We start from the raw sequence: 17,291 nt of genomic DNA on the forward strand, positions 1-17,291 counted from the left end.
CAGCTCGTTTCCAATATATTTCCCACACACATCTCCAATCCTGCCCCAGGGCAAAATAGCTGCACCAGGTCTTTCCCTGGACAAAGTGATGAACATTTGGGGGCAATCTGTAGATATGTTGGAGTATAGAGACATAAAAGAAATTTTGTTATAATTAAAAGCTATAGCATAACCTTCTGATCGGTAGGGGTCTGGTGGCCAGGACCCTCCACTGATCTTGAAAACGAAAAGGGCTGCAGTGCCGTATATCAATATGGCAACTTTACAGATCTATTAAAGTGAACGGTGATGGGAGGGGGGATGGTGGTGGGAGGGTGGGGCATGGTGGGGGAGGAGGATGTGTTGCAGTTTTCGGCACAGTAGGTGATGGGAGCGGACCTGGGCGGTGGGCGAAATTGTGAACTTGTCACAGTGGTAAACCAGCACTGCAACTCCTCTATTCTATGGATTGTGGGGGTCCTGACACTTAAGCCCCCACTAATGTGGATGTGATGACTTATCCTAGCTACAGTATATAACGGCATCTTGTGTATGGGTAAACCACGTCCTACACTTTTTTGCAGAATTAATAAGACTTATATCTAGGTGATAGGTGCAGTTTGAGGCTTAGAGCCACCAGAACCAGCACTTATGGGATCACCAGGTTAATGGGCAATGCCACTGTCTCAATTCAATGCACATGGCACAAGGCCTAGCTGGTAGTCTTGGATCCCTCAGGTGGCTTTGGGCTGAACTGAGGAATGGAGACTAAAGACCCCATACACGTTCGACTAAAGTTGGCTGTACCCACAGATATTGGCGGTATCAGCCATCAGAATAGTCTGTACATTGGCCTCCTAACTCACATTGACAGGTGATGTTGGGGGAGAAAAGATTTCACCTTTGGAACTTCAACATCCTAATATTGTTTGGCAGGGAGATAAGGTGGGTGATCTACTGAAAGAAAGGAGAACAGTGACAGCAACCAATCACAGTAGATCTTTAATTTTTACGAGAGCTGTTTAAAAATTGGTTGTTCTGGGCAAAAGATAAGCCAGTTTCTCTTTTAGAGAGTAGGAGGTTTCATAGGTAGGAGGTAGCACTGGAGCCACATTTCAGAGGGTAACAAGGAATGACCCAGTGCAGAGGACAACTTCCCAGACCACCAGTGATCATACGTTAGGACTCTGCCCTCTTCACAGTTTTTTCTCTGCATAGAGGCATTCCTGGTTACCCCCTGGACTATGGCTTACTTACTGGGATGGGAATATACTTTTACAGGGGGTCGCCTGTTTAAGAAAGCCTTTATAATTGAACCTCCAGTTCGGGCATCTCCTCAAGAGGTGGAGGGCACCTCTCCTGGAGGACCTGGCACACAATTTAAAATGAGCACCGTGTAATGCTTTTTTTCCCCTCTGGAGGTGCTGCAGGGAATTTAATAACTTGCAACACAGATTTCAGCTATTCACACGGGGTGCCAGTAAAATGGACAACTCTTTTAACTCGGTCAGAACAGTCAGTGATACTGATTATACAGCATATGGGACAATTACATGAACATATTTGAAGTAAAGAACGATTTCCCCTCTAATGGGAATATAACAACAAATGGGTCATACAAGGAGACAAACAAAAATGCTTGTAATTAAATGTCTGATGGAATGTGATAACTGGTTGTACTTTAGGGGAGGCTTTTCACTTTTCTAAACGTACACATGCTGCTCAAAGTGTCATCTCAAATGGACCGTAAAAAAATATAATAGAGTGCGCCGCTGTCTATACACTTACAGGCAAAATAGGTGCATCTCTGCATAAAAAAAATACAAAGCATCAAAACTATGGAAAATTACACAGTGTAAATGAAATTTTAACTTCCAAGTAGCAAATAGCTGTAGGAAGTAATATCACTAAAACCCATTTGGTCGCAAGTACAATAGTAATTATTGTGACATAGAACCTGACATGGCCAGTCACAGAACAAAGCAATTGGAATAGAAGGCTAAGGGCACTTGGCTACGTAAGACCCAATATTGGCATCAAATAAGACATTAGTCATCCCGCAAGTATTCTCCAATCTATGCAAACTACAGGCAGAAAATGCAATGTCTATGCGGCGCGCCCCCACGTAAGGGCAATGGTGTACTCGGTACCGGGTCCTTCGGTTCCCTCAGCTGGGAAGTCACAGTGGCCAGACCCGGACCGTGGCCCCAGATGAGGGGCGCCCAAATTAAATAGAGTTCAAATAGTTTGTAGATGATGGTAGTGTTCGTGACGCCACCTGTGGTGTTCGGTCAGGGTGACCGACGCTGCTTAGGGGTCCGCTGGGGTGATGGAATGGCAGCTAGATGGTATACCTTCCCACAGGTGAAGTATATCCCCAGGGCTTCCCAGATGTGTAGATGTTGATGGTAGATGGTGCAAGGCGCGGTGAATAACGAGGAAACAATGGGTGCAGTCTCTTTACCTTTACTGAAGGCTTCAGCATCCACAGTCCAGGGTGCCGGATGACAGGGTAGGCTGAGTCCGGCCGGTCTGATGGCAATTCCAGAGTCCCCTTTTCCAGGTGGAAATCAGTAGCCTTCCCCTTGCGCACAGTAACGTAGTAGGTCCCTACTTGCATTAGCTACCATAGGGTCCTCACTGTTGTTACTCTTCTCTCTGTCCCCCAGATGGATAGGACAAACCCGTATGACGGTGGTGGCCTGAGGCTATTTTATAGGGACCCTAGCGTCGCCCCTCCTCCGCGTTGCCACCTTGTCTGCTTAGGTTCTTAGGTCGGGCAGCCAACTTGGTATTGACTGTCCTGCCGGTCTCTGAAGTAAAGCGTAGAGTCTATTACTCCCTTGGTGTTCCGGCCACCGGTTCTGCGCTCAGTGGGAGGCAGCCTGCTTCTAGCTGGTCTCCCACTGGTGTTATACTCCTGTTGCTACGACTTCTGTGCTCACTCACTACGGCACACTTCCTTTCTTGTCCTTTCTTAGGAGGTTGCCGCATGGGTTGCAGGCACAGCTCCGTGTCCTTCTTTTCCTTTCCTGGGCCGAGCCCAGTCTGCTCCTCTCCTCCTAAAACACACAAGATGGCTAACCGCACTTCACAGGCAGGAGCGCCCGTCCAGGTCCAGGGAACCAACTAGGACCATAGGAAGTCCAAAGTAAAAAAGTGACAGCGCTCCATCCGGGTGTAATCCAAAAATCGAAACTTTATTTAAGCCATAAAACAGCAGACAGCAACGTTTCGACCCTGTGGGTCTTTATCAAGCTTGATAAAGACCCACAGGGTCGAAACGTTGATGTCTGCTGTTTTATGGCTTAAATAAAGTTTCGATTTTTGGATTGCTCCTCTCCTCCTCTCCTCCTGTCAGCTTCTGTCTCTGCCTCCAACTGTCTCTGCCTCCAACTGTCTGACTTCCTAACCAAACCCCAGTTTTACCCAAGTGTGAGGAGTGGCCTAATAGATAGAACCTTTTGCTCCCCCTGGTGGCCGGTGGGTGAAGTGTGTGTGGCTGTGATACCTGGCAGGGTGAACTCCTTTGGTGCCATCAGACGTAACATCGCTCCCCCTGGTGGAAGAACGACATTACTGCAACGACCAGGACTCTGGGGCGCTGCATCTACATCTCTAGGATGTGTTTTGACCTTATCATTTTTATGCAGTTTTTCCAATTCCGCGCTGTATAAATGTGAATGCTTATTGGATGGAGCAGATCAGGTGACGTGTGTTTGTGTTCTAAGTATACAACGGCCTTTATCAGGGTGTGCAAAATTATTAGGCAGCTTGTTTTCCCCAGGCAAAATGGGCCAAAAAGAGGATTTAACTGGCTCTGAGAAGTAAAAAATTGGGAAAATTTTTACAGAGTACTCTTGAAGTAGCTAAGATATAAGGGTGATCACAGAACCAACCATCAAAAGTTTTGTTGCAGAAAAAACTTTTATTGCAAAAGTTTAGTTGAGAGGAAAAAAAAAGCACATTACCTGCCCAAATTTGTGAAGAATCAAAGGTGAGGCCACCAGGAAGCCATTATCCTCCAGTGCTGTCCTTTTCCAGATCTGCAACCTCCCTGGAGGCCCAGAAGTACAAGGTGTTCAGTGCTCAGAGACATGGCTGAGGTGAGGAGGCTGACACCCGACCACCACTGAGCAAGACACAGAAGTGCAAGGGGTTCAGTGCTCAGAGACATGGCCGAGGTGAGAAGGCTGACACTGACCTCCACTGAGCAAGACACAGAAGTACAAGGGGTTCAGTGCTCAGAGACATGGCTGAGGTGAGGAGGCTGACACCGACCTCCACTGAGCAAGACACAGAAGTACAAGGGGTTCAGTACTCAGAGACACAGCCGAGGTGAGGAGGCTGACACCGACCACCACTGAGCAAGACACAGAAGTACAAGGGGTTCAGTGCTCAGAGACATGGCCAAGGTGAGGAGGCTGACACCCGACTACCACTGAGCAATACACAGAAGTACAAGGGGTTCAGTACTCAGAGACATGGCCGAGGTGAAGAGGCTGACACTTGACTACCACTGAGCAAGACACAGAGGTACAAGGGGTTCAGTACTCAGAGACATGGCCGAGGTGAGGAGGCTTACACCGACCACTACTGAGCAAGACACAGAAGTACAAGGGGCTCAGTGCTCAGAGACACGGCCGAGGTGAGGAGGCTGACGTAACCGCATGAACACTGCCGTAAAAAGCCGAAGACTGCCGAGTGCAGTGAATACCGCCGGAAGGTAATGAGCAGCCCTGGAAGCAGATGCGACCGGGAGACAGCAGGACGGGAGGATGTGTCGCTGGACAGGTAAGTATAATTATGTTTATTATTAATTTTATGCTTTCTTTTACAGCCCCCCAGCCCCATTCCATATCTGTAAAGTCCAAGCTCGGGGTTCGGACGCAAGGTCGCGTCATCTCCAGCCCCAAACTCGAACTTTACAGAAAAACTCAGATGAACCCGCCGATCCCGATCATCGGGGGGTTCGCCCATCACTAGTTACATAATATTTCTGCACACTAAAAGTTGCTCAATAATTCTGCACCCAAAGATATTCTCCTAAGACAAAACCTCGCTTTTACTTTCTTAAATATTTAGGTTTCAGGTTTATTACCCTTTTGGACTGACGGACAGTTCAATCATCAAAAATACAAATTGCCTAATAATTCTACACACAGTGTAATGAAAGACCTCTGTAGACCAGATGTATTCCAAATGATCCTAAATGGTCCCTTGGTGCAACTCAAGCTACAAAACCTTGACTAGATCTATGAAGTTCCTCTAACAGTTGCGAGGACTATGCATATCGGGTCACAATGGTTTGTAAAGAAGATGGCTGGTAACAAAGGCCCATGATGATTTACTGAATATGTATACCTAGAAAAACATAGTTGAGAACCACAAGGGTTGTGGTGAAAAATGGTCTTCAATTCAAAATATGCAACCCACTTTGCCTCAACTCAGTATCTCTCCGTCCTCTTTATTTATTATGCATTTATTAAGCTTTGCGCCATCATATTCTGTAGCTTTTTACAGATGGCATCATCACTGTCCACATTGGGGCTTACAATGAATTCCCTATCAGTATGTCTTTTGAATGTGGGAGGAAACCAGAGAAAAAACCCACAAACACGAGGAGAACATACAATCTCCTTGCAGATGTTCTCCTTCGAGGGATTTAAACCCAGGACCGCAGTGCTGCAAGACTGCAGTGCTAACCACTGAGCCACCGTGCTGCTCTATAGAATATATTTTTATTCTATAAGTGTTTCATACATTCCATATATTTAATATTCAATGCACATACCCAGATACAATAGCTTAATAAACTTTCACTATATTTACCCAGTGTGTCACAGTCCAAAATATGATTTAGTTGGACTTGTAAGATGGCAAACATCCATATGACCGCTGTGCAACATTTCAGGAGACTTTCCCCTAGACGTGTAGGCACACAATCCACCATGCAGCGTCTCAGCGTGGTGAAGATATGAATGTTTTCCATCTTAGAAGTCCAGCTAGTTTTGGACTGGGATACACTGTGGGTGAAAATTGTGAAAGATTATCCATGGATATGTGCGATGATATTTAATATATGGAATTTTTCTACAGCTTATAAAGAAATGTCTGAGGCAAATGTTTTCTTTTTTTAATACTAAAAACGGTCTACTGTAGCTGTCATGTGCCTGGAAAGGTGCGGGCTCAGAGCCGGAGCCTGCACCAAAGTCTGAGATGGCTGTACTATTACGCCACATGTTGGAAAGTGGTTAATAACCGGAGCCATCTTACAGTCCACACCCCTTCGTGTCATGCTCAAGAATGTGCTCCAGGATATCGAAGCATGCTGGTGCCACACACAGCAGGGTACAATGCTTTACATGAGGTTTCGTAAGGCTTCATGGAAATTTGCAGGAGTATGGGAGATCTGCTTTTTTCCCCAGTCAGAAATGGATCAGAATAATAAGGGTTTCTAACCCAAAACGTATGAGCTTATGGATGCTCCATCTTATTCTATATTTTTGCTTTTTCTCACCATGTTTTTAATTGCCCAGGAAAAGTTATTTTTTAACATTTTTTCATTGGTGCTGGAGCTCGGTCCTCATTGACCTTCTCTTCTACTTCTGACTTGGATTCCAGCCTGGTGAGTTCCTACACTCCCGGCACCACTCCTTGACCAAACAAGGTCTACCAGGGTTCCTCTGTGAATTCAAGTGGTTTTCACACTGGATTGTCCTCCTGGAAGGTGAGCTGATTTTCTCCTTTTTTTCCCCCATTACCTTGGGAGAATGTGTAATTAACCAGGAGATGAATGGAGTTTATCTCAGTGACTTTGTACTTTAAAGGATTGTCCTAACCCAATGGTTCCTTCTTTAAATAAGGACATATTCTTGATCAGTACATATCTGACAGATGATGATCAGTCTGTAAGATAAAGATGGTAATATTTAGCACATGGTTACCCAAGTCATTAAAGGGGATAGTCAATCAGGTAACCTGCTTATATTTCCGTATTGGAGAACCCCATTTATTCTCTTCATGGCGGTTCTTCTCACTATGTAACATCATCCACCAGCTCTCCAGCTGAATGTCAATGATCTCTTATTAGCAGCAGTATTTTACTCGGCCACCTCCAATGCATATTTTATTTCAGTTATATAGTGCACTCCTCGAGCATCTAGAAAACTAATCATGAATATCCAGTCTAAACATGTCATACAAATCATCAGGGATGGGCTTGGAACTGGATAAACCTCGAGGACTGATGAAGCAATGGATCTTCCACTTTAAAGGACATCCATCACTTCAGATAATAGCTAGGACAATATTAATCAGATCTATCATATGTCAGTACTCAGCATATCTACAGGTCGTACAGCAACCGTTCCACACCGACACAATAATGGTTGATCACTGTCAAGTGATTTGGGGATGTTCTTATGTGTATTGACACAATCGCGCTCTGTTTTCACGTCATATACAATAGATGGAATATCTAATAATAAGATCATGTGTACTTGGATAAATAGACACACAGATATATAGATATACGAGATGGTTGGTTGGATGGATAGATAGATATAGATATGTTAGATGGTTGGTTGGTTGGATGGATAGATAGATATAGATATGTTAGATGGTTGGTTGGATGGATGGATAGATAGATATAGATATGTTAGATGGTTGGTTGGATGGATGGATAGATAGATAGATATAGATATGTTAGATGGTTGGTTGGATGGATGGATAGATAGATAGATATAGATATGTTAGATGGTTGGTTGGATGGATGGACATAGATATGTTAGATGGTTCGATGGATGGATAGATAGATAGATATAGATATGTTAGCTGGTTGGTTGGATATATAGATATAGATATGTTAGATGGTTGGATGGATGGATAGATAGATATAGATATGTTAGATGGTTGGTTGGTTTGCTGGTTGGATAGATAGATATAGATATGTTAGATGGTTGGATATATGGATAGATAGATATAGATATGTTAGATGGTTGGTTGGATGGATGGATAGATATAGATATGTTAGATGGTTGGATGGATGGATAGATAGATAGATATAGATATGTTAGATGGTTCGATGGATGGATAGATAGATAGATATAGATATGTTAGATGGTTGGATATATGGATAGATAGATATAGATATGTTAGATGGTTGGTTGGATGGATGGATGGATAGATAGATATAGATATGTTAGATGGTTGGTTGGATGGATGGATAGATAGATATAGATATGTTAGATGGTTGGTTGGCTGGTTGGATAGATAGATAGATATAGATATGTTAGATGGTTGGATATATGGATAGATAGATATAGATATGTTAGATGGTTGGTTGGTTGGATGGATGGATAGATAGATATGTTAGATGGTTGGTTGGCTGGTTGGATAGATAGATATAGATATGTTAGATGGTTGGATATATGGATAGATAGATATAGATATGTTAGATGGTTGGTTGGATGGATGGATAGATAGATATAGATTTGTTAGATGGTTGGATGGATGGATAGATAGATATAGATATGTTAGATGGTTCGATGGATGGATAGATAGATAGATAGATATAGATATGTTAGCTGGTTGGTTGGATATATAGATATGTTAGATGGTTGGATGGATGGATAGATAGATATAGATATGTTAGATGGTTGGTTGAATGGATGGATAGATAGATATAGATATGTTAGATGGTTGGTTGGTTGGCTGGTTGGATAGATAGATATAGATATGTTAGATGGTTGGATATATGGATAGATAGATATAGATATGTTTGATGGTTGCTTGGATGGATGGATAGATAGATAGATATAGATATGTTACATGGTTGGATGGATGAATGGATAGATAGATATAGATATGTTACATGGTTGCTTGGATGGATGGATAGATAGATATAGATATGTTAGATGGTTGGATGGATGGATAGATAGATATAGATATGTTAGATGGTTCGATGGATGGATAGATAGATAGATAGATAGATAGATAGATAGATAGATAGATAGATATAGATATGTTAGCTGGTTGGTTGGATATATAGATATGTTAGATGGTTGGATGGATGGATAGATAGATATAGATATGTTAGATGGTTGGTTGAATGGATGGATAGATAGATATAGATATGTTAGATGGTTGGTTGGCTGGTTGGATAGATAGATATAGATATGTTAGATGGTTGGATATATGGATAGATAGATATAGATATGTTTGATGGTTGCTTGGATGGATGGATAGATAGATAGATATAGATATGTTACATGGTTGGATGGATGAATGGATAGATAGATATAGATATGTTAGATGGTTGGTTGGATGGATGGATAGATAGATATAGATATGTTGGATGGATGGATAGATAGATATAGATATGTTAGATGGTTGGTTGGATGGATGGATAGATAGATATAGATATGTTAGATGGTTGGTTGGATGGATGGATAGATAGATATAGATATGTTAGATGGTTGGATGGATGGATAGATAGATATAGATATGTTAGATGGTTGGTTGGATGGATGGATAGATAGATATAGATATGTTAGATGGTTGGTTGGATGGATGGATAGATAGATATAGATATGTTAGATGGTTGGTTGGATGGATGGATAGATAGATATAGATATGTTAGATGGTTGGTTGGATGGATAGATAGATAGATATGTTAGATGGTTGGATGGATGGATAGATAGATAGATAGATATGTTAGATGGTTGGATGGATGGATAGATAGATATAGATATGTTAGATGGTTGGATATATGGATAGATATAGATATGTTTGATGGTTGGTTGGATGGATGGATAGATAGATAGATATAGATATGTTAGATGGTTGGATGGATGGATGGATAGATAGATATAGATATGTTAGATGGTTGGTTGGATGGATGGATAGATAGATATAGATATGTTAGATGGATGGATGGATGGATAGATAGATATAGATATGTTAGATGGTTGGTTGGATGGATAGATAGATAGATATGTTAGATGGTTGGTTGGATGGATAGATAGATAGATAGATAGATAGATAGATAGATAGATAGATAGATAGATAGATAGATAGATAGATAGATAGATAGATATGTTAGATGGTTGGATGGATGGATAGATAGATAGATATGTTAGATGGTTGGATGGATGGATGGATAGATAGATATAGATATGTTAGATGGTTGGTTGGATAGATGGATAGATAAATGTAGACATGTTAGATGGTTGGTTGGATGTATGGATAGATAAATGTAGACATGTTAGATGGTTGGTTGGATAGATAGATAGATAGATAGATAGATAGATAGATAGATAGATAGATAGATAGATAGATGTGAGATTGATAGAAGATGGATAAATGTGTAGAATTTTGATAGATAGGTATAGAGAAACGATGGATGGATGGACATTGGCTTGATGGATATTAGATAGATTTGATAGTAATAAGGTAAATAGACAGTAGCAATTGATTGTCAGGGCTGCAGTCTGGATGAGATTCCTGTGAGCCGCCTTCTACCTGCCATAATCACCTATGTACGGTATATATAAGCTATCTACCTAATATATATATATATAAGATATTGACTAGATGAGCATCAGATGGATGGATATAGAATAGATAGGTGATAGATATAAGATGGATCGATAGCTGATGGACAGATAGCTTGACGTTAGCTCTCCTTATGGCCGGTTTCTACCTGCGGCATTTGGAATGACTAATCCCTGCATTATTAATGGCCCTGCACACTAATATCTCCGTCCTACTGTAGGGATTTACCACTAGAAATGAGTGCTTCTTAAAGAGCAGTAATAGATCAAAATGACTGTAAAAAGCCAACACTAATAGTTCAGAACTGCACCATCTGGACTGGATATATTCTGGGCTCTTCCTAATTTTTCTGACCTATCAGAATGCTAATTTGGGGTGTCTAATACAACAGACAATTCTCCCGTCCAGCATTACATATGTAAAAATATCTGGTGCTTCCAATAGGAGCCTAATTGTTTCTGCTTGATATGGTTTTACATTAAAGGGAATCTGTCACCAAGTTTTTGCAAAGGCTCTATTTCCAGAGATGTGTCACTCGCTGGGCTACTTAGTGTCGTTTTTATAAAAATCATTGTTTTATCAGTAGAAAATTATCACTATAGGACTACTTGACCTGCTGTTAGGTAGTCCAACCCCGCCCCACCACTGATTGGCAGCTTTCTGGCTACGCACAGTGTACACAGAAAGCAGCTCAGCATTCAGAGAACTGGTAGACTGGTTAACTGTCGGCTGATCGATCTTCTGGCCAACAGCGGTCTCTCTTGACTTTCCTATACATATTAATGCTTGCTTCCTATCACTCCCGAGTTCTCTATGAAAAAGTTACTGCCATACCTTTGATAATGGCTGATCTCCTTGCCGAACAAAAGGAGCCGCTGTTGAAATTCCAAAATCCTAAAGCTTCTCTTACTGAAATCATCTACTACAAACATGTATAACTTACAAATATGGCCATACCAATAGATTCGGTGGTAAAACTGTCCTGATAGGATCACGTTAACAATGTTATTTAAATATGGAATTAGCTGTCTTTTTGCCTTTAGAAGAAACTTGCTTAATAGTAAGGTCCTGTGATCACAGCAGCCTCTGCCCTGAAACAACTAGGTCAATGGATTGAACGAACAGATTGTGAAGGACGGGCAAGTGCAATGTGAAGAAGCAGAAACATTGAGGGTCAGCAGCTCCACAGGATTTGTAGCATGGACAATAATGACAACCTCTTCATGTTAGGAAGGAGAAATCTGCATCGAACATAGTTGAACTTTCAAGAATTCAAAATCACATTATATTTTTTATTTTTCACTTGAGTTGCTTCATGTATATTATAAAAATGTATATTAAAGATATTTGTACTGTCATGGACACAACTTTACCAAACTCACTAAACCCTATGCACACCTCATTCCTCTACAGGAGCGAGAACTTTAATTATCCACCCCATCACTGCTTTCATTTGTTTGCATCAGGTCACTAACGCGTTTTGATTTTTTTCCACCAGGCTTGAGTCGAGCGGCTCTTCCATTTGGACTGATGCGTCGAGAGTTGGCATGTGAAGGATATCCCATTGAGCTACGGTGCCCGGGCAGTGATGTCATCATGGTGGAAAACGCAAACTATGGGCGTACGGATGATAAGATCTGCGACGCTGACCCCTTCCAGATGGAGAACGTGCAGTGTTACCTGCCAGATGCCTTCAAGATCATGTCACAGAGGTGGGCGTTGTTATCGTTCTCTGTACGTGCCTATACGTAGGGACATGGTGGGACCAGATGGCTCATTGGGTGGGATCATACATCTTTTGTCACTCCTATGTGCCGGTAGATGCAACCCTATTATATCTTGGTGGTGACAATGCATTGGCAATGGGCACAGCACCTTAGGTAGATGTAGCCTTTGGCACAGCACCTTAGGTAAATGCAACTCTTTTATATCCTAGTAGTGACAATGCATTGGTAATGGGCACAGTGCTTTAGGTAGATGTAGCCTTTGGTCACAGCACCTTAGGTAGATGCAACCCTTTTATATCCTGGTGGTGACAATGCACTCGTAATGGGCACAGCGCCTTAAGAAGATGTAGCCTTTGGTCACAGCACCTTAGGTAGATGCAACCCTCTTATATCCTGGTGGTGACAATGCACTCGTAATGGGCACAGCGCCTTAAGAAGATGTAGCCTTTGGTCACAGCACCTTAGGTAAATGCAACCCTTTTATATCCTGGTGGTGACAATGCACTCGTAATGGGCACAGCGCCTTAAGAAGATGTAGCCTTTGGTCACAGCACCTTAGGTAAATGCAACCCTTTTATATCCTGGTGGTGACAATGCACTCGTAATGGGCACAGTGCCTTAGCTAAATGCAACCCTTTTATATCCTTGTGGTGACAATGCACTCATAAAAGGCACAGCACCTTAGGTACATGCAACCCTTTTATATCCTGGCAGTGACAATGCATTGGTAATGGGCATAGTGCCTTAGGTAGATGCAGCCTTTGGTCACAGGACCTTAGGTAGATGCAACCCTTTTATATCCTGGTGGTGACAATGCACTCGTAATGGGCATAGCACCTTAGGTGGATGCAACCCTGTTATATCCTGGTGGTAGCAATGCATTGGTAATGGGCACAGTGCTTTAGGTAGATGTATGTTGTGAATTCTGTGGCCAAGCTCCCTCCTGTGGATGAGAGTGGTACTGCGGCTTCTGAGTTTCCTTCCTCAGGTGATGAGGTTAAGTCGTTAGGTGCTGCTCTATTTAACTCCACCTGGTGCTTTGATCCTGGCCTCCAGTCAATGTTCTAGTATTGGTCTTGCTTCCTCCTGGATCGTTCCTGTGGCCTGTCTATCCTGCATAAGCTAAGTTTTGCTTGTGTTATTTTTTGTTTGCTATTTTTTCTGTCCAGCTTGCTATATTGGTTTTTCTTGCTTGCTGGAAGCTCTGAGACGCAGAGGGAGCACCTCCGTACCGTTAGTCGGTGTGGAGGGTCTTTTTGCCCCTCTGCGTGGTTGTTTGTAGGTTTTTGTGTTGACCGCAAAGCTATCTTTCCTATCCTCAGTCTATTCAGTAAGTCGGGCCTCACTTTGCTAAATCTATTTCATCTCTGTGTTTGTATTTTCATCTTACTCACAGTCATTATATGTGGGGGGCTGCCTTTTCCTTTGGGGAATTTCTCTGAGGCAAGGTAGGCTTATTTTTCTATCTTCAGGGCTAGTTAGTTTCTCAGGCTGTGCCGAGTTGCATAGGGAGCGTTAGGCGCAATCCACAGCTACCTCTAGTGTGGTGTGTTAGGATTAGGGATTGCGGTCAGCAGAGTTCCCACGTCTCAGAGCTCGTCCTTGTTTTTGGTATTTGTCAGGTCACTTTGTGTGCTCTGAACTTCAATGTCCATTGTGGTTCTGAATTACCTGTTCATAACAGATGTAGCCTTTGGTCACAGCACCTTAGGTAGATGCAACCTTTTTATATCCTGGTGGTGACAATACATTCGTAATGGGCACAGTGCCTTAGGTGGATGCAACCCTTTTATATCCTGGCAGTGACAATTCATTGGTAATGGGCACAGTGTCTTAGGTAGATGTAGCCTTTGGTCACAGCACCTTAGGTAGATGCAACCCTTTTATATCCTGGTGGTGACAATGCATTGGTAATGGGCACAGTGCTTTAGGTAGATGTAGCCTTTGGTCACAGCACCTTAGGTAAATGCAACCCTTTTACATCCTGGTGGTGACAATGCACTCGTAATGGGCACAGTGCCTTAGGTTGATGCAACCCTTTTATATCCTGGTGGTGACAACACATTCGTAAGGGGAACAGCGCCTTAGGTAGATGCAACCCTTTTATATCCTGGTGGTGACAATGCACTCGTAATAGGCACAGTGCCTTAGGTAGATGTAGCCTTGGGTCTAGTTCACACGTGAGGTTCTGATGTCTTCTCCAGTTTCCTGTTTATTATGTATATACTTCTTTGGCAAATGCTTCTAGCGTCAGAAGTCATTGAATATAAGAAAATTGTATGTTATCTACAGAAATGGCCTCTCTAACAAAGCGTGCTTCCATGTTATAATAGCAATCTACCATTTGTCACCTTGAAGGTCCCTCTTCAGATTGAACAATACCAAGGCTGATGTATAATTTACATAGGCGGATAATTTCTTGCAAATAGCTTGTGTGTGCAGTTCCTTGGAAATTGCTTGGAATTCCTACAATAAGCATGTAACTCGATCCAACCTTCACGGCACTGCGGCGGCTGTAATAAAGAGCATTATCCTCGGAAAATGGCGGCTCCGGAGTTGTCAACTTCTATCAAGTTGCAATAGATTTATATGTGTCTGGTAAACATGGGTGACAAACCAAAATGGCCGATATAACATCTCCAATGGAAGTTTTGGAGAAAGCCAGACTTCTGGAGGCTGAAACGAGAAATCTACAGATTAAGAGACAAAAAATGGATCACAGGATTTGTGGTTCAAGATGGTGGGAAAGTGGCATGACCGCCCAGCCAGAGCAAACTTGAGAGGTTTGAAGGCTGCACTTTATATGTGAAGAAGCAGGGCATCTAAGGGCTCATTCATACGTCCGATGTTCGCGTACTTGTGCTATCTGTGTTTTTCATGGATAGCTCTCATTCCCGTGATAGTCTATGGGGCCATTCACATGTCCATGATTTTTGTAGACCAAGACGTCTGCGGAAAATCGCGGAGACGTGTCCAATATTGATCTGAGAATCGAATCAAAATCGTCAATGCAAGTCTATAGGTCTGTGAACGAAATCCGATGCCACCCGCTTTTAGGGTCAGTGCACACTGAGAGGTTTTTTTTTTAGTTTTACATCATAATTTGTAGTAAAAATAAAGATATGAAATCTTGCATATTTCACATTGGCCACTGGGGACATTTTAGACTCCAACTTCCTGTTATTTTGGAAATACACATTAGCAGCAATAGACTAACTCTGACCCTCTGTTTTGTATTGATGCATCTAATGAGTGTGTGCTAAGGTCATTATGAAGGGAAGAGGAGAAGGGTAGGTGCGACATCACCTATTGTGAAGGGTGGATCCTGTGTTATCAGCTGTGTATAAAGGTGCTGTCTGTCATTTGTAATCCTGCCTGTAATGATAATGAGAGTGCTGAAAACTCTTTCTGAAAGGACAGGAACTATGAGTCTAGAAATGCTCCAGTAGCCAGTGTGGAAATTACAAGTTCTCTATATTTTTTAAGTACAGATTTGTATTGTAAGGTGGCCATGTCAGTGATCGCTTGGCAGCTCTAAAATGGTTACCACAAACAGGCTTGGTGCAAGCTACTCCGTTTCCCAGAGCCCTGTAGTTGCCCTGACCTTTGCACTTTTTTTCCACTATACAGGGATCTGGACTTAGACAGGGGCACTTAGGTTAGGCCCATAGAGTCAGCTGGTGTTCAGTGGCGCAAACTGGCAAGAAGGACAGTCAGGAAGCAAGGTCAAAACTCGGAGGACAGCAAAGGTACAAAACGGTCAGGCAGGAGAAGCATCAATAAACAAGCCTAGGTCAAAACCAGAAAACACAAATGCAACACAGGGGCGGAAACCATAGACCTAAAGCAGGGAAGCACAAAGCTACTGTACATCTGGCAGCCTTCCAGCAGTAAGCTGGTAGCTTAAACAATCACTCCTATCAAAGTTTTATCCTCTTAATATATTGCAGTCATATTATATAGCACAGTGTATTTACAATTGCTTGTTTTGCCTTTCTATCCAGTTAATTCTTCTCTTTTCTCTGCTCTATGTAGAAACAGGAAGTCTCTTGTCCCTGCATTTATCATTCTCCTTTTCACCTCCTGACCCAGCTGCTCCCTCCTGCCACAGACTTTTGCAGTGACTTATGACTCACACACGGAAAATTGACCTCCTGTTTCTACATAGAGCTTAGAAGGATTCAGCTAATCAGTTTTTAATCACGCAATGTCATAGACCTAATGGAAAAGAGAAGAATTATCTGGGTAGAAAGGCAAAATGAGCAATTGTAAGAACACAGTGCTATATAATATGATGACTGCAATATATTAAGAGGATTTTTTTAAGTATATATTTAGCACAATTTTTTTTTTACAATAAACAAAAAGGTGATTTTCTGATCATACATATGGGTATGTAGGTAAGATTGCCATTGTTAGTTATAGGTACATGATGGGTATGTATGGGATTTGTGGGGCTCAGATATTACATTGGTGAAGGAAAGTGATGCTCTCTTTATGGTAAAGCTAATGATAGTGTGGTACAATCATCTGCGGACAGAGCGTCCATAACGGATGTGATACTCTGCACATGTACTATAGGAAAGTTCCACAGGTGGACGTATCGAGACAATGAAATGTTATCCCTGTTCGGTACGTCTGGCACATGTGGGGTTAAGTCGTATTGAATTCTGTGTCTCTCCGATACAGGATAATAGTTTGTGCGAGTCTCGGGGAAGTGCGGGTGGTTAGGGATTATTATGCTGTATGGGACACTGGCAAAAATAGCTTGTTGATGTGATGTTATACAGATGTTTTGCAGCAGAGAAAGCAAATTGAGATGATCTGCAGCTTAGAGACGCGGCGCGGGGCTGCTGTTATGTTTTGTAATCCTGTACTTCGGGTTGTGACTATGATTTTCCATTACAGACGTGAAAGGCTCTGGAGGAGGGATCACAAAGGTACAAGAGCAATGATCTGCAGAGATCTGATCAAAATATAGGGTAACATGCACTAAATCGCAAAGAAAAGGGTGCAATAGTCTGCACG

General features: G+C 42.3%; 1 protein-coding gene across 2 annotated transcripts in view; it reads left to right on the forward strand.

Annotated features, from left to right (window-relative positions):
- ADGRL1 (adhesion G protein-coupled receptor L1) overlaps positions 1-17,291 on the forward strand; it is a 465,551-nt gene that overhangs the window by 310,793 nt on the left and 137,467 nt on the right. For both annotated transcript variants that reach the window (XM_069766790.1, XM_069766789.1), the window contains exon 3: positions 12,035-12,248. In XM_069766790.1, coding sequence (XP_069622891.1) covers positions 12,035-12,248 — 214 coding nt within the window. The remainder of the gene's footprint in view (positions 1-12,034; positions 12,249-17,291) is intronic.

The sequence above is a fragment of the Ranitomeya imitator genome, chromosome 4 (assembly GCF_032444005.1).
Source record: "Ranitomeya imitator isolate aRanImi1 chromosome 4, aRanImi1.pri, whole genome shotgun sequence".
Taxonomy (NCBI): Eukaryota; Metazoa; Chordata; class Amphibia; order Anura; family Dendrobatidae; genus Ranitomeya; species Ranitomeya imitator.